Here is a 21,599-nt window from a genome sequence, read left to right on the forward strand (position 1 = left end):
AAATGAATAAAATCTTAAAAAAAAAAAAAATTTATTTATTAAAGTGGCAGAGAGAGCGTGAGAGGGAGGGGAGGGGGAGAGGAAAAGAGAGAGAATCTCAAACAGACCTCGCACTGAGCACAGAGCCCAATGCCGGACTTGATCCCACAACCCCAAGATCACAACCCAAGCCGAAATCAAGAGTCAAACGCCCAAGCAACCAAGCCACCCCGGTGCCCCAGAATTGAAAATATCTTAGTACTGGTGATTGTGAAATGAAATAAATATTCATACTGTAAAGCAGTAAGATTTTTAGATTTGACAGTGTAAATCAAGAAAATTGTTCTTAGCCGTTCAAGTTATCAGTTCCACTTGTGGGACTCAAATCTTTTTTTTTTTTTTAAAGATTTTATTTATTTATTTGAGAGAGAGAGACTGAGAGAGAGAGCGCACATGAGAGGGAGGACGGTCAGAGGGAGAAGCAAACTCCCCGCTGAGCAGGGAGCCCGATGCGGGACTCGATCCCGGGACTCCAGGATCATGACCTGAGCCGAAGGCAGTCGCTTAACCAACTGAGCCACCCAGGCGCCCCGTGGGACTCAAATCTAAGGAGATAACTTAAAATGTAAACACTGATTTATGTGCAAAAACATTTGCTAAAGTTTTATTTATCCCAGCAAAATGCTAGAAATAATTTAAATGTTCAAAATAGGGCATTGCTTATCCAAAGCATAGAATATCCACAGGATGGGATGGTAAGTAACCTCTAAAAGATATTTAACTGCTGGTCTGTGGTGAGCCACCAATGTGGTCTCTGTTCCGCAGGATGGCATTTGTTAAAGTTGTCAAGAATAAGTCTTACTTTAAGAGATACCAAGTGAAATTTAGAAGATGATGAGATGGGGCACCTGGGTGTCTCAGTCGTTAAGCGTCTGCCTTCGGCTCAGGTCATGATCCCAGGGTCCTGGGATCGAGCCCTGCATCGGGCTCCCTGCTCAGCGGAAAGCCTGCTTCTCCCTCCCCCACTCCTCCTGCTTGTGTTCCCTCTCTCGCTGTCAAATAAATAAATAAAATTTGGAAAAAAAAAAAAAGATGACGAGAGGACAAAACTGATTACTATGCTCAGAAACACTTGGTAATTCAGGATAAAAATAAATACCAAACACATTAATATTAATACAGGATGACAGTTTGTGTGGCCAACAGAAATATCATTTGTCAGATTACTTATGCCCACATAGAAGGAGATATGATAGTTTGTGCAGCTTAAGCTCATTAACTCCCAGAGTACGGTATGAAGGTTGACCTGACAAATTATGCTGCGGCATATTGTACCAGCCTGCTGCTGACCCACAAGCTTCTCAATAGATTTGACATGGACAAGATCTATGAAGGCCAAGTGGAGGTGACTGGAGATGAATGCAATGTGGAAGCACTGATGGTCAACCTGGTGCCTTCACCTGCTATTTGGATGCAGGGCTTGCCAGAACTACTGGAAATAAAAATTGGGGGAGCTGTGAATGGAGGCTTGTCTATTCCTCACAGTACCAAATGATTCCCTAGTTATGATTCAGAAAGCAAGGAATTCAATGCAGAAGTACATCAGAAGCACATCATGGGTCAGAACGTTGCAGATTATATGCATTACTAATGGAAGAAGATGAAGATGCTTACAAGAAACAATTCTCTCAATACAAAAAGAACATAACTCCAGACATGATGGAGGAGATGTGTAAGAAAGCTCATGCTGCTATATGAGAGAATCCAGTCTATGAGAAGAAGCCTAAGAAAGAAGTTAAAAAGAGGTGGAACCATCCCAAAATGTCCCTTGCCCAAGAAGAAAGACTGGGGAGCTCAGAGGAAGGCAAGCTTCCTTAGAGCTCAGGAGCAGGCTGCTGAGAGCTAATAAACCAACCCACAATTTTCTGTGAAGATTTTTCAGATAAAGACAATAATAAGCTTACTCACCAAGCAGCTAAAAAATTAGCTAAACAAATAAATAAGTAGAAGATATATTTAAGAAGTATCTTAATAATGTGAGAAACATAATATATTAAGGGGAAAAGATATAAAACTATTTGTACACATCAATCTAACCATATTTTTAAAAATAGGCCCCAAACATTAATAATAAATATCTATCAGTGATAGGGTAAGTTTTATTTGTCTTCACTTTTTTTGTATTTAAAAAAGAAAAAAATAGTAACATGGAAAATAGAGTAAGATACAAAATGGGGGCAAATGAAACATTTCACTTTCTTTTATTTCAAACATGTCTTCTAGAAAGAGCAGTGCCATATAATGAATATCCCTCCAAATATGCTAAAAGCATCCCCAAGGGGTGCCTGGGTGGCTCAGTCGTTAAGTGTTTGCCTTCGGCTCAGGTCATGATCCCAGGGTCCTGGGATCCTGCTCACTGGGAAGCCTGCTTCCCCCTCTCCCACTCCCCCTGCTTGTGTTCCTTCTCTCGCTGTGTCTGTCAAATAAATAAATAAAATCTTTAAAAAAAATAAAAAATAAAATAAAATAAAAATAAAAGCATCCCCAAGAAGAAACACTAATTCTAGAATTTCAATGTATTCTAATTAGTACTATAATTTTTATAATATTACCATGGTTCCTAAACTGTTCAACAAGGTACTTTGAGATGCCAGAGTGAACTCAACAGGAGCTGCACAAAATGTTTTAAATTTAAGGGAAGGGGTGTCTGGGTGGCTCAGTGGGTTGAGCATCCAACTCTTGGTTTTGGCTCAGGTCATGACCTCAAGGTTGGGAGATTGAGCCCTGCATTGGGCTTTGCGCTCAGCAGAGCCGCTTAAAAGATTTTCTCCCTCTCCTTCCCTCTCTGCTCCTCCCCTGGCTTGTGTGTGCTCTCTCTCTCTCTCAAATAAATAAATAAAATCTTTCAAAAATTATAAAACTTGGGGCGCCTGGGTGGCTCAGTTGGTTAAGCATCTGCCTTCAGCTCGGGTCATGATCTCAGGGTCCTAAGATCGAGCCCTGCATCAGGCTCCCTGCTTAAAGGGGAGTCTGCTTTTCCCTCTCCCTCTGCCCCTCCACACCATTCATGCTCTCTCTAGCTCTCTCTCTCTCTCTCAAATAAATAAAATCTTTAAAAAACATTACAAAAATTTTAAAATTTAAATAAATTTAAGGGAAATACAGTGTCACTTGACATCTGTTGATCACTGAATGAACTACTAACTCAAGGTAGTTCATTTCAACATCAGATCTTTTTTTTTTAATATTTTATTTATTTGACAGAGAGAGAGAGAGATCGAGAGAGGGAACACAAGCAGGGGCAGAGGGAGAGGGAGAAGCAAGCTTCCCACTGAGCAGGGAGCCCAATGTGGGGCTCGATCCCAGCACCCTGGGATCATGACCTGAGCCGAAGGCAGACGCTTAATGACTGAGCCACCCAGGAGACCCTCAACATCAGATCTTTTATCATCTCTTTCAATGGCATTATATCTTTGTAAAGTTGAGTTTTCAGAAACTGCTATGATAAAAATCAATTACCATGGAAAAATCAATGAGAACAAGAAGACTAATCTATTTCAAGGTTTGAAAAGTTACGTGGTGCCCAACAAGCGCATACATCCCATTAGTAATTGCGTTTAATTAAAAATAAAATGCTTACATTGGGCTCCACACTGGGGGTGGAGCCTACTTTAAAAAAAAAAAAAAGCAGGATGGGGGAGTGCCCCTGGGTGGCTCAGTCAGTTAAGCACCAACCCTTGATCTCAGTTCAGGTCTTGACCTCAGGGTCGTGAGTTCAAGCCCCACACTGGGTTCTGCGCTGGATGAGGAGCCTACTTATAAAGTAAAAAGTAAAGTAAAATAAAATAAAAGGCATATAGTAATCATTTCACAATATATACATGTATCAAATCATTATATTGTAAACCTTAAACTGATGTGTTATATGTCAACTATATCAATAAAACTGGAAAAAATAAAAATAAAAAGCTTACTAAATTAGTAGGACATAATACTTATTAAGTTGTTTAATACTACTAACTACTTAATAAATGAAACTGCTAGGCTCCTTTTTTTTCCCCCAAAGGATGTAATGAAAATAATTACTGAGATACAAGGTCGGGGCGGGGGGGGTCATGAGATAAGATATATTGGGACCCTCTATATTACTGTAATCTCATTACAAAGAACAGAACATTCTATATCAGAATAAAAGAATATAGGAAAAAAATGTACCTGATGAGAATCCTGGTTCAGATGAGGCAACTTTCGTAAAGCTTGTGAAACTCCTGCAGTCAATGGTTTCCTAACTATAGTAGATAAAACAAAATGATTTTATTCATCATACATAGTGTTTTAAACTTTAAAAACTTATTTCTAGGGGAGCCTGGCTGGCTCAGTCAGTGGGGCATGTGACTCTTGATCTCAGGGTTGTAGGCTTGAGCCCCACACTGGGCAGAGGTTACTTAAAAATAATAAAATCTTAAAAAAACACAAAAAACCTTATTTCTAAAACTGAATGAAATGAGGAATACAACTTAAACTTGAAGATGAGGTATTCTTGATAATTGTTGAATCTGGATTTTGGATATTTCAGGATTCACTGACTATTCTGTGTATCTGTGCAGTGTATGTGTAGTCAAACATTTTCAAGATAAAAATTCAAGAAAAAGGGGCGCCTGGGTGGCTCAGTCAGTTAAGCTCTGCCTTTGATTCAGGTCATGATTCCAGGGTCCTGGGATAGAGTCCTGCTTCAGGCTCCCTGCTCAGCGGGGAGCCTGCTTCTCCCTCTGCCTGCAGCTCCCCCTGCTTGTGCTCTGTGTCAAATAAATAAAATCTTAAAAAAAAAAAAAAGTAAGAAATAAGAAAATGTTGATTTTTTTAAAATTCAGGAGAAAAGAATTTTTTGGTTACTTTCTAAGTCAATAGTAGAAATGCTTCCTTTTGTTTTTTCAAACTAATTGAAAAAATAAATACCAAGTCAACAGCCAATAACCTACACTAAAAAATGCTAAAAATGAGATATTAACTGTTAGAATAAAGCCAAGACCATTACACTGCTGCTATGTGCAAACACAGACAACAAAAAAGCACTTAATGCTATTTCTATCCTAACCCTATTTAACTATGGTTTGAGAAAAAAAACTTCAATTATCTTCTAAGTACATTGTGCCAGACACTGGGAAAACAGCAGTTTCTTGAAAAAGGAAGGCCACAGAAGATAAAAAAAAAAAAAAAAAAAAAGATAAATTCAGATTATGATACAAAAGAGCTTTGTAACAAAGGTTGATAGGACAGAGAGTAATGTTAGATAGGATGATGGGAAAGATCTTTTATGGGAAGTGACATTTAAGTTGAGATCTGAATACAAGAAAAAGCTACGAGCTAAGCCAGAGGTAAAGATGTTCAGAAAAAAGTCAGAACACATATAAAGTCTCCCACCAACAGGAGAGTTGGCAAAGCTACAGAATGAAAAAGAAGAGAGGGTGGCCAGGCCATACCACCTAATTGAGTATGTTTAAAAATAGGATTTTGGGGGGCATCTGGATGGCTCAGTTAGTTAATCGTCTGCCTGCGGCTCAGGTCATGATCCCAGAGTCCTGGGATAGAGCCCCACATCAGGCTCTCTGCTTAGCAGGGAGCCTGCTTCTCCCTCTCCCTTTGCCTGCCACTCCCCCTGCTTGTGCTCTCTCTGTCAAATAAATAAAATCCTTAAAAAAAAAAATAGGATTTTTTTTCCTTAAAAAGGTACATATACAATCATTTCAATTTCTTATAAAGTCACCAAGAAGACTATAATTTTAAAGTGATTATTAATAAACAAATAATTATTGTAAAAATGAAAATCAGAGGCACCTGGCTGATTCAGCTGGGGAGCATGCAACTCTTAATCTCAGGGTCATGAGTTCAAGCTTCTTTTTGGGTGTAGAGATTATTTAAATAAAAAAACTTTATTGTAAAAAAAAACATAGCTAAATCTAGTGTAAACTTCAATTTTAGTCAATTGTTACTTCAGGTTTCATTATTTTCCTGTTAAAATTCAGAATACATTAAATGAAATCAAAATAAGTAGATTTTGGAACTTGATGCTATTTCTAAAAAGGGCTTTAAAAAGGCACTGGTGAAAATTGTATTTTTTCCTTCATGCATTCACTCAAGAATAAAACTCTAAATGAACATTTCTAAGATATATTCAGTAATCTCACAAAAACTTTAATCTACTGGAAAAAAAATTTTTTAACACTTTCACACATCCTAAATTGGTGGCAAAACCGATTCTCACTCCATGAAGTCAATTATTATATTCCAATAAATAGATTCAAGTTTCTCAGATTGTCTCAAGAAAACCAACTTATTTCTTTTTAGAGAAATATATCAGAAAACAAATAGTCAATCCTCATTACTCACAGAACCTACCTACTCACTAAAATTTATTTGGAACCCCCAAATCAGTACCCTGTTTTTTTGAGGTCATTTGTAGACATGCAGAGCTACAAAAACTAAGCTGCCTGACATACATTCCCAGCTGAGGTAGAACAAGGTGACACTGCCTCCTTGAGCTCTTACACTATAAACAAGTGCCCTTTTTGTGGTCTTATTTTAGTAGCTTTTTTACACTTTGGGGCTTTTTGTAGGGGACTTTGCTATTTACAATATTCCCTACGCATACTGTCTAGTGTTCCTAAGTGCAAGAAGGCTCTGATGTCCTTTACGGAGAAAACGTGTGTTAAAAGAAGTTTTTTTCAGGAATTACTCATAGCGCAGTTCACCATGAATTCAATGTTAACAGATCAACATTAATTAATATCTTTAAATAGAAACACTCATAAAAACAAGATTTTGATCAATTGATAAAAATGCTCTGACCAGAGGTTTGAAGGAAACTACCCCTAAAAGCAATGACTCATTTTTCACTAATTCAGTGTTTGTGTTGATTCAATAGAACATAACTACCACAAATAATGAGAATCAACTGTAATCCTCTTTCCAACTTGATGAGAAAAAAGATTTCTTTTTTTTTTTTAAAGATTTTATTTATTTATTTGACAGAGAGGGAGAGACAGCGAGAGAGGGAACACAAGCAGGGGGTGTAGGAGAGGGAGAAGCAGGCTTCCCGCTGAGCAGGGAGCCCGATGCTGGGCTCGATCCCAGGACCCCGGGACCATGACCTGAGCCAAAAGCAGACGCTTAACAACTGAGCCACCCAGGCGCGCCGAAGAAAAAAGATTTCTTAAAACTAAATTCTATAATTCCTGTATCTTCATATAGGAATTTATATCCTTATATATTACATAATTATATCTGCCCCTACTTATTTTTCATGAAAATTTTTTTCCTTTTTATTTAGAAAATAAACTATCAATTGCCATCAAACTTAACTACATTTTAAACAAATATTTCAGGAGGTACAATAATTTATTCTTATCTTTCTCAGGAATCCCTTGAGGTATTTAAATAAGAATTCAATTTTAACTTTCGAGTATCCTAAAGTACCCTGTTCATTCACAATTATATGAACCTAATATTTATATTTATTAATATGTCCTACATTGGTTTTCTTTTTTAAAAAATGCTACTGGCAACATACCATAAGCAAAGTCAAAAGACCAATGACATATGAAAGAGAATATCTGCAACACACATCACCAGTAAAGGGTTAGTATACCTAATATATGAAAAAAAAAACCTCGGGGTGCCTGGGTGGCTCAGTTGTTAAGCGTCTGCCCTCAGCTCAGGTCATGATCCCGGGGTCCTGGGATCGAGCCCCGCATAGGGCTCCCTGCTCCGCAGGCCTGCTTCTCCCTCTCCCACTCCCCCTGCTTGTGTTTCCTCTCTCGCTGTGTCTCTCTGTCAAATAAATAAATAAAATCTTTAATAAATAAATAAATAAATAAATAACCTCTTAAAAATCAATGAGAATAAAAAGACTGACAGCCATTAAACATCTGGACAAAAGGGGAGGACAGTTCATGAAAAAAGATGTACAAATGCTGCTTAAACATATGAAAAGATGTTAAATTTCACTTGTAGTAAGAGAAATACAAATTTAAATACACTGAAATGCCATTTCTCATTTATCAGATTAGCAAAAATTCCAAAGCTTGGGAACACACTCTATTGGCAAGACTGTGGAGAAAAAAGCACTCTCATACATTACTGGTGGGGATAAGAAATGGAGGGAATTTTGAAATATCTAATAAAGTCACACATTTACCTAGGAACCCTACTGGCAGGAATTTGTCCTGAAGACACACCTCAAACAATATGCAAACATGCACACACATATATATACATATATACGGCTACTTAATATTACATTATTTGTAATAGCAAAGTATTGGAGACAGGTTGCATAAATGATGGTTCATCCACACAGTGGAATATTACACAGATGTAAACAAAATTAGGATGTGTCCTATGAATTGACATGAAGCAAACTCCAGGATATACGAAGTGAAAAAAAGGTGATGAAGAATATATAGAGTATACTATCTCTTGTTGAATAGGAAGGGAACAAAAACGTAAATTATGGAGGTATTTATTTTTGCAAAAAGAAACATAGGTATGACATATTGGCTATGTCTAGCAGATAGGTAAGAAAAGGATGAAAGGCATAAGGAAGGCATCTGAGTTTATGTTTTTATACAGCTTTGATTCCTGAACTAGGTTAATATTTTACATAATCGGAAATAAAAATAAATCAAGGATGGGCAAAAAAGTCCTCATACCGAATATAAACAGTGAATATAACTATATTTACATCAAATTATAACATAATCACACTGAAGAAAATAACCCAAGTAACTTTTTAAAAATATTTGAGAGAGAAAGAGCACCTGTGTACGCACACCTGAGCAGGGGAAGAGCAGAGAGAGGAAATCTCAAGCAGACTCCCCACCGAGCACAGAAGTGGATGTGGGGCTCAATTCCACAACCCTGAGATCATGATCTGAACTGAAACCAAGAGTCAGACACTCAAAGAACTGAGCCACCCAGATGCCCCACCCAAGTAACTTTTGAACATAATACTCTATGTATTTTCAGTAGGATACGTTGCAAAAACAAACCAAAGAAGGGGTGCCTGGGTGGCTCAGTCGGTTAGGCATCGGCCTTCAGCTCAGGTCATGATCTCGGGATCCTGGGACGGAGCCCCGGGTTGGGCTCCCTGCTCAGTGGGGAGTCTGCTTCTTACTGGGCCCCTCCCCACCGCTTGTGCTTTCTCACTCTTGCTCAAATAAATAAAATCTTAAAAAAAAAAAAATGGATTTGTGAACTTTACAAATTTGTAAAGGTTTTTTGCTAGTAGTGATACCAGTGTAACAATTAGGAAGCCATTTGATATGTATTGTAGAATTGAGAAAGTAAAATACTAATGTTGTTGGGAACCAGGGACCTTTCTCATTTTGGTAGTAAAGTAATATAATCATGAAATTGAGGAAAGACAGAAAGAACCCAGTGGTTAAGAATTGGAATTAGAGATATCAATATGAACTCATGATTTTTTAAAAAAGTATCTTCTAACACATGTCCAGAAATGTATGATAGGAATGGATATTCACATACATATGTGCCTGTATATGCTTATATATGCACAAAATATTTCCAGAAGGATACCCTGGAAGGAAACTGTGGCTAATTCTGAGGAGTGGACTGAAGGACTGTACTAGAAAAGTGACTTTTCACTATATTATCCTCTATTGGAATTGATTTTACCAAGTACACATATTACCCATTTAAATACTATGTAATTCTGAGGTGCCTGGGTGGCTCAGTCGGCTAAACATCTGACTCTTGGTTTTGGTTCAAGTCATGATATTGGGGTCATGAGATCAAGTCCTGCATCACGCTCTGTGCTCGGCATGGAGCCTGCTTAAGATTCTCTCTCTCCTTCTCCTTCTGCCCCTCCCCCAGCTCACAGGCGCACCCTCTCAAAAAAAAAAAAAAAAAATTACTATGTAATTCTTTAATGTAGCCTCCAAAGCAAATACTTTTCAACCTCTGAGCTATACAGAGAACAATCCAAAACAAACATGCCAATCTAACCTTCAGGATTGCTATCTGGCTCATAAGTCCACAGAGTTCCTTGTTGTTTAAAGGTAGCATATTTCTTTTTCAATACTTCCAAGCCTTCTAAAGCCGTACTGTGTTCAGACAATGACTTTAAAAGGGAAATGTTATTTACTAATCCAGAGAGTTCCAAAGGATTTCTAGGACTATTCCAATATTGTTTGCTTTCTCCATTAGTTTCTACTTCAATATGGTCATGGTCTAAACTTCTAATGCTTCGCAAATCTTCAGATTCAGGAATATATGCTTCTGTGTCTTTGGAAATAGGATGCTTTTTTTCCAGAGGGTACAAAGAATTGGAAACTTGGATATTTGATTTATCAAGAGCAATACATTCCTCAGAGTGATTATGATTAACATTTAATGCTTGGATACTGATGTTGCTGCTTGAAGTTGACAGTAAAACCTGTTCATCATTTTTGTCTAAGTTACTTCCCATAATAAAAGTCTGAGGCTCAGTCTGTTCTGAGAATAGGCTATTTTCAGCAGTCTGATTAGTGGCTATGTTTACAAAAGGAGTATGTAAATTCAAGCTTATACCTTTAGATTTATTCTGTAGTGAAGCAATATCATAGTTAATTCTGACTTTTTGAATAGATTTATTAGCATTTTCATTATTATCTATAAATACATTATCAGTTCCCTCTAAAGATGAGTCAAAACTGCTTAATGTGTCACTACACACTTCTATTTCTTTTCTAATGTTTCCAGCTTTCCAAGGTCCTGTGTCAACACCTACACAAGCTTTATCACAAAATTGTGATAGCAGAGTCTCTTTAATAGGAAATGTCTCTGTAGGCTTATCCCTGATAGATGTTAAAAGAGACAAATGTTCACTGCCAACTTTCTTACAGCTTATATCTTCACATCTCTTCTGAACACCTGAACTGCTGTCATTAACCAAAGCTTCTTTTACCCAACCCCCTGAATCCTGGGAAATTTTGTTGTCTTCCTGTGATTCCTCCTCAGTGTCGCTGGTTTCAAAATTGTTCAGATTAAAAGTCACCTCCACAAGTGGCTGTGTTACATTACTCATAGGTTCAGGAATACTATTAAGACTTCCATTATCAGTATTACTTTTAAAAAGCATGTTGGTAAAGTCATCAGAGAGCCTAGAATTGTTGCTTATAGAAGACTCCGTTCGCAGATGTTCAGATTCTGGCAGGACTGACGTCGGCTGTTTATATTTTTTTTCTGGTGTTCCACATAGATTTATCTCCTGAGCATTTTCTCTAATGAGAATTGATCCTTTTAGACACATCTGGTCATTCTGTCTAACAGATATTTTATTATTTTTTTGAATGTCAGATTCTGATAATAAGCCATCACATTCCACACTACTACAGGTAACTGGTAAGCTGTTGCTTTTACAGAATGAGGGAATTTCTAATTTTACTTCCTGATCCAAAGATTGATCATTATCATCTACTGGCTTGTCTTCATTATACTTTTTACCCTTTTCAGCACATGTTTCAAAGAACTGTTTCCTTTCTTGTACCAAAAGGTCTTTCAAATTTAAATTTGTATTATCTCCCTGGACCTTGGGTTTCCTTTCTATATTATTTCCATCTTCAGTAGAAGAATGTACAGGTGAACTCTGTGAGGATAAATACATGGCCCATCGGCTTTTATTTCTCATGATATTTTCGGATTGATGCTGGTGGTGTAAACTCTCTGTACTCTTCTTCACCTCAGCACACTCTTCTTGTTCAGTTATGCACTTTGGTTTAGTAGGAGTGTTTTCATTTCCTTGTAGTTGTATCTGAGGGAGATGTTCTGTAATCCCAGAATTTAGTTCTTTACACACACCAGCTGATTTGGACTTCAGAAGAGCTAATATCTGTGCTTTGCTTCTGATGTTTTGTGAAACTGCTAAACAGTGAGATGTCAAACCATCTTTTTTTATAGTCTCATTGGTCAGTACAGAATCTGAATGCTTATTTACAGAATAGACAGGAGAGCAAAAATAATTTTCTTCACATAGCATTTCTGGGTTATTCTTGAAGGATGGAGTAGAGACAATAGAAGAAAAATGTAAGCCATTTGTCTCTCTGTTCTTGTAAGTGATACTCTTCTCAGGGTCTGTTGGCATATTATTTATATCTTTCTTACCAGCAGTAGAAAACAAAGGAGGTGTGCTGTAGAAGGGAGAGAGAAAAATAGGACCAGGTTTCTTAGCCTCAAGTGATGCAGCTGATTCACCATTTTCTGTAATAATCATTTTCTTTGGCACTTGACGTGGTCCTCGAAAACCCTAAAAATATTAAAACAATTATTAGCTGTTCCATTATCTATAAAGAAACTTTGATATGAACTGGCTAAAAAAAAAAGAAAAAGGAGTGTGTCTGTTTTGTAAGGTAAAGTAATAAAGATATAAAATTTACAAGATTAAAATGTAAACACTCATTTGTATTAAGATTTTTCTAGTTAGGGTTTACTTCCTCTCCACCTAAACATATATTATGAAGTACCATTTTAATGATAGAGTGCAATAGTTTCAAATTCACTACTTCTTGAAACAATATTATAAATACATATTGATTTATTATTTTCAACAGAGAAACTTACAGTAAACTTCCTTTTTAAACCAGCAGGCTGACATCCAAGGGACCGGCCAGAGGATATAAATCTCCTTGGATTTAACTCCGGTGCTTCTTTAATGACATCCTGTTTAATAGCTATGCTCCCAGCAACTTTAACCTCCTCAACTGTGATTAAGTATCGATCACTTTCTAAGTCATCTCCAGGCTTCACCTAAATTTTAAAGAATAAATTTTAAAAAACAAATAAATTTTAAAAAATAAATTTAAAATCATATACATCTAATTATTTAATTATGTGTTCCAATAGGTCATTAGCACTAGCAAGACACAATAGATAATAATTGTTAAATGTATGAATCAATACCTAAATCTTCATTTATTATTATAGACTAGTTGTCAAATAAGCACAAAAAAGGATAATAATATAGCAAAAATTTTTCATTAATTTGTTTATTCAATAACACATATATGAGACCCTTTGTTGCATGCAGGAGGTACAAAGACAAGCAAGACAAATATGCCCCTTCTCAAGGAGTTCACTAAGAACCCATACAACTAAATGTAATTTTTAAAATTAGAGGTATCAGGGCGCCTGGGTGGCTCAGTCGTTAAGCGTCTGCCTTTGGCTCAGGTCATGATCCCAGGGTCCTGGGATCAAGCCCTGCATCGGGCTCCCTGCTCCGCAAGAAGCCTGCTTCTCCCTCTCCGACTCCCCCTCCTCGTGTTCCCTCTCTCTCTGTCAAATAAAAATAATAATAATAAAATTTTTTAAAAGAGTGTCTGCCTTTGGCTCAGGTCATGATCCCAGGGTCCTGGGATCGAGCCCTGCATTAGGCTCTCTGCTCAGCGGGGAGTCTGCTTCTCCCTTTTCCTCTGCCTGCAGCTCCCCCTGCTTGTACTCTCTCTCTCTGTCAAATAAATAAATAAAATCTTAAAAAAAAAAATAAGATCGGGGAGCCTGGGTGGCTCAGCCGTTAAGCATCTGCCTTTGGCTCAGGTCATGATCCCAAGGTCCTGGGATCAAGCCCCACATCGGGCTCCCTGCTCAGCGGGAAACCTGCTTCTCCCTGTCCCACTCCCTCTGCTTCTGTTCCTGCTCTCACTAACTCTCTGTCAAAATAAATAAATAAAATCTTAAAAAATAATAATAATAAAAAAATTAAAAAATTAAAAATAAATAAGATCATCAACCTAGTTGGTGATATACAAAATCTGTGTATTATCACAGACAATATGCTTAGTCTTTCCTAATGAAATGATTTAAGATGAAATAATAACAACAGTAGTTATGCCCAATTAAGCATCTACTAAGATAGTGCTTTTCATAGACCCTTTTGATAAATACAAAAATACCACAACCATTATTAATGCTATTTAACACCATGGCTGGACAGCCTGGGTGGCTCAGTCGTTAAGCGTCTGCCTTCGGCTCAGGTCATGATCCCAGGGTCCTGGGATCGAGCCCCGCATCGGGCTCCCCACTCAGCAGGAAGCCTGCTTCTCCCTCTCCCACTCCCCCTGCTTGTGTTCCCTCTCTCGCTGTCTCTCTCTCTGTCAAATAAATAAAATCTTAAAAAAAAAAAAAATTTAACACCATGGCCAAAATCAACACAATGATAATAAGAATATGCATTTTTTTTTTTAAGATTTTATTTATTTGACAGAGAGAGAGACAGCGAGAGAGGGAACACAAGCAGGGGGAGTGGGAGAGGGAGAAGCAGGCTTCCTGCTGAGTGGGGAGCCCGATGCGGGGCTCGATCCCAGGACCCTGGGATCATGACCTGAGCCGAAGGCAGACGCTTAACGACTGAGCCACCCAGACGCCCCAAGAATATGCATTTTAACACTTTTAGAATCACCATACTAAACTGCACTTTACATAAATTATTTCTAATTTTTACACCAACATAATAAAGTCTGTCTTATGGTCTGTTTTACAGTACAGAATTTAGACACAGAGAGGCTAGGCTAGCTAGGAAGCATTTTAAAGTGGGAAATGAACCCAGACCAAACTTTAATATCCTTATTCTTTACACTAAAATATGCCTTTAGTTCCCTTTCTTTCTCCAAAAGGGGAAAACAGAGAATATTTGAGAAAATATTATATATAGGAATAATTTCCCAAAATATTTCCCACTATAGTTCTCAGCCTATCAAGACCATGTAATACAATTAAGTTAGAGTCAATTTCTGGGGTCAGATCCCAGCCCTACCACTGTAATTCTATGAACATGGGCAAGTTACTGAACCTTTCTGAACTGCACTCCTATTGTAAAAAAAAAATCACAGCGTTGTGTAAAGATTAAATGAAATATCTAAAAGTTTTTAGCAAGGGTGTGGCTAATAATAAATGTTGAAGAAGTATTAACTATAATTAATGCTATTAATACCATGTCTATACTCTTTAACAAAATTCATATAGAAATTTTTTTAACTTAAATACAGAGATTTAAGTAACTTAAAAATAGAGATTTAAGTAACTTAAAAATAGGATAGAAACATTAAAATACCTCCAAGCACTTCAGAAATATACTCTCCAAACATTCTCCTTTGTCATCATATAAAATTGCCTATATTAAAACAAAATAAATGTTAAAAAGAAACAAATTCTGCTTTTCTTAAACATTTTCAATAGCAAATCAAAAATGGTTGTATGAATAAATCCTATAATGAAAGAATTACCCAATTTGTTTTGGATTAGAAAGTACATCTATTTCAAATGTTTCCTAAGCAACTATTCAATCTGTGCAAGACAGCAAAGGTATATGCCTAAGAAATTCATGAACTTAATCTCTGCCAGGAGGATCCTGGAATGGAAATGGGAAGAAAACAGAATTGGAATGCATTAGAGGGCAAAACAGGAGGCAAGATGAGTAAACAGGGGTGCCTGAGTGGCTCAGTTGGTTAAGCATCTGCCTTGGGCTCAGGTCATGATTCCAGGGTCCTGGGATTGAGCCCCAAGCTGGGCTCTCTGCTCAACAGGGAGTCTGCTTCTCCTTCTGTGCTCTCTCTCTCAAATAAATAAAATCTTAAAAAAAAAAAAAAAAAGGATGTGACATGGAGGATTGGGGAGATGATCAGTGCTTGAAATAAGTCATCAGCATTGGGAAAAAAGACTTATATGGGGTATAAGGAATAAAACTTGTTGAATGGAAGCAATAAGGGAGAAAAAGGAAGTTAAGGTAATTATAATTTTCTGGCTTTCTCCTTATGTCTTTAGCCATTTTTTTTTTAAAGATTTTATTTATTTTTATTTGAGAGAGAATGAGAGAGAGGGAGTACATGAGAGGTGGGAGGGTCAGAGGGAGAATCAGACTCCCTGCCAAGGAGGGAGCCCGATGCGAGACTCGATCCAGGGACTCCAGGATCATGACCTGAGCCGAAGGCAGTCGCTTAACCAACTGAGCCACCCAGGCGCCCTGTCTTTAGCCATTTTTTATAGCACTTTCTCCACTAGCCCTTTAAATGTTACTGTTTCCATCACTTTGGAGAATAGTTTGGCATTCTTAAAAGGTTAAAAACAGAGATGCCATGAGATCCAGCAATTCCACTCCACTCTGTACATATACAGAGCAATGAAAACATATGTCTTCACAAAAACTTGCACACAAATGTTCATAGCAGCAAAAATAGCAGCCAAGGGTTGCCTGGGTGGCTCAGTCATTAAGCGTCTGCCTTCGGCTCAGGTCATGATCCCAGGGTCCTGGGATCGAGCCCCACATCGGGCTCCCTGCTCAGTGGGAAAGCCTGCTTCTCCCTCTCCCACTCCCCCTGCTTGTGTTCCCTCTCTCGCTGTGTCTTTCTCTGTCAAATAAATAAATAAAATCTTTAAAAAAAAAAAAATAGCAGCCAAAAAGTGGAAACAACTCAAATCTGTATCAGTTGAAGAATAGATTAAAAAAATGTGATATATCCACACAATAGACTATTACTGAGCAATAAAAAGAATAAAGTATTGAAACATGCTTCAACATGGATGAAACTTGAAAACATGCTAAATGAAAGAAGTCATTCAATGAAAGACTATCTATTGTACCATTCCATTCATGTGAAAGGTCCAGAATAGGCAAATCTATTGAGGCAAATCTACTGAGACAAAGAATAAGAGCAAAAGTTCTTACAATGACCAATAAGGCCTACATAATCCCCTTGATCTCCATTCTCATCCTTGCTCACTCTACTCCTTGTTGTCTGCCTAACCCACTAGACAAACATTCATTTAGTTTACTGGTCTGTCTCCTCCATGTTGTTTCCATGAAGTCAGGGGTTCATGTGTTTTGTTCCCTCTGCATCCTCAAGAACAGTGTGTAACTCATAACAGGTGCTCAAAAAACATCTGTTAAAGAAATAAATGTAGGGGAGCCTGGGTGGCTCAGTTGGTTGGGCATCTGCATTCAGCTCAGGTCATGATTCCAGGTCCTGGGATGGAGCCCCACATTGGGCTCCCTACTCAGCAGGAGTTCTGCTTTGCCCTCCTCCTCTCTCCCTGTGTTGCGTGTGTGCTCTCTCTCTCAAATAAATAAAATCTTCAAAGAAAAAGAAAAAAAGAAAGAAATGTATGAATCCACTCCAGAAGCTTCAAATATCATCTAAATGCCACGTACTCCCAATCAGTATTAGTAGCCGAGAACTTTCCTGAGTTGCAGGTCTCTATAGCCAATTATTTAAATGTTCCTATGACACTGCAAATTCATTAAGTTCAAAATGGAACTCAAAATCTTAATTTTGGGGTGCCTGAGTGGCTCATTCGGCTAGGCATCTGACACTTGATATCGGCTCAGGTCATGATCTCAGGGTCGTGCGATCAGGTTCCAAGTCGGACTCTGCACTCAGTGCAAGGTCTGCCTGAGATGTTCTCTCTCCCTCTGCCCCTCTTCCTGCTTGCATGAGTGCGTGCACTCTCTCTATATATGTATATATAATAAATAAATCTTTAAAAAATTTTTTAATTTTTTCTCCTAAACTTACGCTTTTTCTTTTTGAGATATCCTATCTCAGTACCTCAGTGTATCCTATCACAATACAAAAACCTGAAAGTCATTATGGATTTTTCTCACCTTCCATGTCCAAGACCTTAAGGTTCTATAATAATTTCACAATTTCTCTCTAATCATCCTTTCTCTCCATTGTCATTGCTAATGCCTGCTTGGTCAGACCTCCACCACTTTTTGTCTACATTATTCTTTAGCCTACAGTCTTCTTAAATTCAATCTTTCATCCTACACAGCTTAAATGTTATGTTATACATTGTTGCCAGAATGATATAAAAAAGAAATATGATTATGTCACTCTTCTGCTCATAATTCTTCACTGGCTCCTAAAGCTGAGTATACAATGTCCTCTGTGATAGGACTCCTGACTACCTCTTCAAGCCATATATTCTACAATTTCCCAATATGAGCCCTTCATTCCAGGCATATTTAACTGCTTATAGTTACCCAAATTTTTAATAGTTTCATCCTCTATGTTGTTATAGCTATGACACCATCTTTAGCTCCCCTCCCTCCAACCTATCAATTGTTTACGAAAACAAATATTCAAAAAATACTCTTTATCTGGAAAGACTTCTCTGAACCAGAATCAGACTGATATCACTCCCACAGAACCTTAAGCATATCTCTATACATATTATAATCCTTATGTTCTTAGATAAAAGCTGCTTAAAGACAGAAACTATTAAGTTACCATTTATTGCATTCTTACAATGTGCCAGGTACTTTAAGAGGTTTATACATTTTCTCATTTAATCCTCAAGACAACTGTATTAAAGGGACTGTAGGCCTTGAAAAGCTAAATAACTTGCCAAGATTATACATCTAGTAAGTGAAGAGCCAGGATTCAAACTAAGGTCTATGTGACATTAACTGGTCTTCCACATAGCCTTTATATGTCTTATTTAAATTGTCCCACTGCCTACCAGCAACATATGTTTATTAAATGACTCAATTAATGAAAATAAGTAACCCTGACAGTAAGAATTTGGATAGGTAAAGATAATACTAGCAAGAGAAATGGTGTAAGCAGTGGCTTGGATTTGAGAACAAGGGTGTTACTTAGTATACAGAGAGATTACTAACTTTCCTGATCACAGAAAATCCCTGGAACTAACTTGAATTTATCTTGTTTTCCTATGACTTATCAATGTAAGGGATAAAATAGACATTCAAATACATGCTAGGGGCGCCTGGGTGGCTCAGATGGTTAAGCGTCTGCCTTCGGCTCAGGTCATGATCCCAGAGTCCTGGGATCGAGTCCCGCATCGGGCTCCCTGCTCCTTGGGAGCCTGCTTCTCCCTCTGCTTCTCTCTCTGTCTCTCATGAATAAATAAATAAAATCTTTAAAAATATATATATTAAAAAAAAATACATGCTATACGCTGAAGATAAAATTGGATTACACCACTAGCGTAACCCAATATTACGATTTTGTACCCAAAGACATGAAGGATATGCAGAATCTAACCAGATGCCTTTTTAATATAAGACAAAATCTGTAAGACTTTGAAGACTTAGCCCAACCAAATAGGAAAAATATTTTTTAAAAAATTACATAGGGGGGCGCCTGGGTGGCTCAGTTGGTTAAGCGATTGCCTTCGGCTCAGGTCATGATCCTGGAGTCCCGGGATCGAGTCCCGCATCGGGCTCCCTGCTCGGCGGGGAGTCTGCTTCTCCCTCTGACCCTCCCCCCTCTCATGTGCTCTCTCTCATTCTCTCTCTCTCAAATAAATAAATAAAATCTCTAAAAAAAAATAAAAATAAAAAAAATAAAAAATAAAAAATTACATAGGGGCACCTGGGTGGCTCAGGCGTCAAGCGTCTGCCTTCGGCTCAGGTCATGATCCCAGGGTCCTGGGATCGAGCCCCACATCGGGCTCCCTGCTCGGCGGGAAGCCTGCTTCTCCCTCTTCCACTCCCCCTGCTTGTGTTCCCTCTCTCACTGTGTCTCTCTCTGTCAAATAAATAAATAAAAATCTTTAAAAAATAATAAATAAGATTAAAAATAAAAATAAAAAATTACACAGAATATCATCAACAGTGAATGGATTAGTTTAAGACAAATTATTAAAAAATATGAATGAAGATAGGCATAGACATTCATCTACTCAAATCAAAAGAAATAGATGATATGACTTAAACCCAAGATATCAACTATGAGGGGGCGCCTGGGTGGCTCAGTCGTTGGGCGTCTGCCTTCAGCTCAGGTCATGATCCCAGAGTCCTGGGATCGAGCCCCGCGTCGGGCTCCCTGCTCGGTGGGAAGCCTGCTTCTCCCTCTCCCACTCCCCCTGCTTGTGTTCCCTCTCTCGCTGTCTCTCTCTCTGTCAAATAAATGGGTAGGATCTTTAAAAAAAAAAAAAAAAAGATATCAACTATGAGACCCTTCCTAAAGGGCATGGACTTGGAGATCCCATTGTTACTCCAACTAAACACAAGGTTCAACATGTCCCTTTATGATGCTGGTAAGGTTACAGTGATTATAACCCTAGGTCTCAACTCTCAGGCCGGAATCTAATTTGTAACTTCAGTTCACTGGTATAACTCTAATTTACTTGGGACAGTAACATTTTTATTTAAAGTTAGTTAGTTTGTTTATTTAAAGTACTATTTATTTATTTATTTACTTACTTACTTACTTACTTACTAAAGTACTCTCTACACCCAATGTGGGGTTCGAACTCATGACCCCAAAATCAAGAGTCACATGCTCTTTGGACTGAGCCAGCCAGGGGGCTCTTATGGGAAAGTGCCTTTTAACTCCTGAAACATTTAGAACTGGATAGTGATAAGGCAGTAATTCAAACCAAAAATATCAATGTTTTGAACTAAGATCATGAATAGGTTTTAGTAATTATGCAATTAATGATTTTAAAGTAATTTGTGTTATTTTAATTTTCAAAAAATATTTTTTACTTTTATTTCTTTCTTTATTTTTTAAGATTTTATTTGGGAGCGACTGGGTGGCTCAGTGTTAAGCGTCTGCCTTTGGCTCAGGTCATGATCCCAGGGTCCTGGGATCAAGCCCTGCATCGGGCTCCCTGCTCCACAAGAAGCCTGCTTCTCCCTCTCCGACTCCTCCTCCTTGTGTTCCCTCTCTCTCTGTCAAATAAAAATAATAATAATAAAATTTTTTAAAAGAGTGTCTGCCTTTGGCTCAGGTCATGATCCCAGAGTCCTGGGATTGAGCCCCACATCAGGCTCCCTGCTCAGCAGGAAGCCTGCTTCTCCCTCTCCCACTCCCCTTGCTTGTGCTCCTTCTCTCGCTGTGTCTCTGTCAAATAAATAAAATCTTTAAAACAAACAAAAAAATAAATAAAGATTTTGTTTGTCAGAGAGAGAGAGCGCGCGCACACACAAGCAGGCAGAGTGGCAGGCAGAAGGGGAAGCAGGCTCCACGCTGAGCAAGGAGCCAGACACGGGACTCGATCCGAGGACACAGGACTCCATCCAAGGACCCCGGGATCATGACAGGAGCTGGAGGCAGATGCTTAACCAACTGAGCCACCCAGGCATCCCTATTTTTTACTTTAAAAGGTACTTATAGGGGCGCCTGGGTGGCTCAGTCAGTTAGGTGTCCGACTCTTGATTTTGGCTCAGGTCATGATCTCAGGGTCATCAGATCGAGCCCCACATGAGGCTCCAAGCTGGGCATGGAGTCTGCTTAAGATTTTCTCTCTCCCTCTCCCTCTGCCCCCTCCTCCCCAACCCCGCTCCCTCTCTCTCTCTCTCAAAAAGAAAAGGTACTTTAATGCTTCAATTTACATTTTACATGCATCTAACAGATTAGACAAATTACACATTAATGATTCCAAATGTGTAACTGAGAAATTCATTTTGGATAGGTTACTTTTTAATTGAAAGTTAATTTTACTAAGTTTATAAACAGCATTAGAATACTTATATTTTAAGGGCGCCTGGGTGGCTCAGTCGTTAAGCGTCTGCCTTCGGCTCAGGTCATGATCCCAGGGTCCTGGGATCGAGTCCCACATCGGGCTCCCTGCTCGGCGGGAAGCCTGCTTCTCCCTCTCCCACT

The 21,599-nt window shown here is 38.3% G+C and overlaps 1 protein-coding gene and 1 pseudogene across 9 annotated transcripts in view; one reads left to right on the forward strand and one right to left on the reverse strand.

Moving 5' to 3' along the window:
* ZGRF1 (zinc finger GRF-type containing 1) overlaps positions 1–21,599 on the reverse strand; it is a 104,597-nt gene that overhangs the window by 72,439 nt on the left and 10,559 nt on the right. For 8 of the 9 annotated variants that reach the window (XR_010409497.1, XM_064584971.1, XM_064584972.1 and 5 more), the window contains exons 4-7: positions 15,080–15,139; positions 12,595–12,780; positions 10,003–12,280; positions 4,195–4,268 (exon numbers count right to left, since the gene is read on the reverse strand). Coding sequence is in view for 8 of the 9 variants with exons in the window: in XM_064584971.1 (XP_064441041.1) it covers positions 4,195–4,268; positions 10,003–12,280; positions 12,595–12,780; positions 15,080–15,139 (2,598 nt within the window). In the remaining variant the exon portion in view is untranslated. The remainder of the gene's footprint in view (positions 1–4,194; positions 4,269–10,002; positions 12,281–12,594; positions 12,781–15,079; positions 15,140–21,599) is intronic. The other variant, XM_064584976.1, reaches the window with a different exon arrangement.
* On the forward strand, positions 1,163–1,936 carry LOC123848310 (large ribosomal subunit protein uL18-like; annotated as a pseudogene).

This window comes from Mirounga angustirostris, unplaced genomic scaffold (assembly GCF_029215605.1).
Source record: "Mirounga angustirostris isolate CCGP_5_RB_7025 unplaced genomic scaffold, mMirAng1.0.hap1 SCAF_2, whole genome shotgun sequence".
Classification (NCBI taxonomy): domain Eukaryota; kingdom Metazoa; phylum Chordata; class Mammalia; order Carnivora; family Phocidae; genus Mirounga; species Mirounga angustirostris.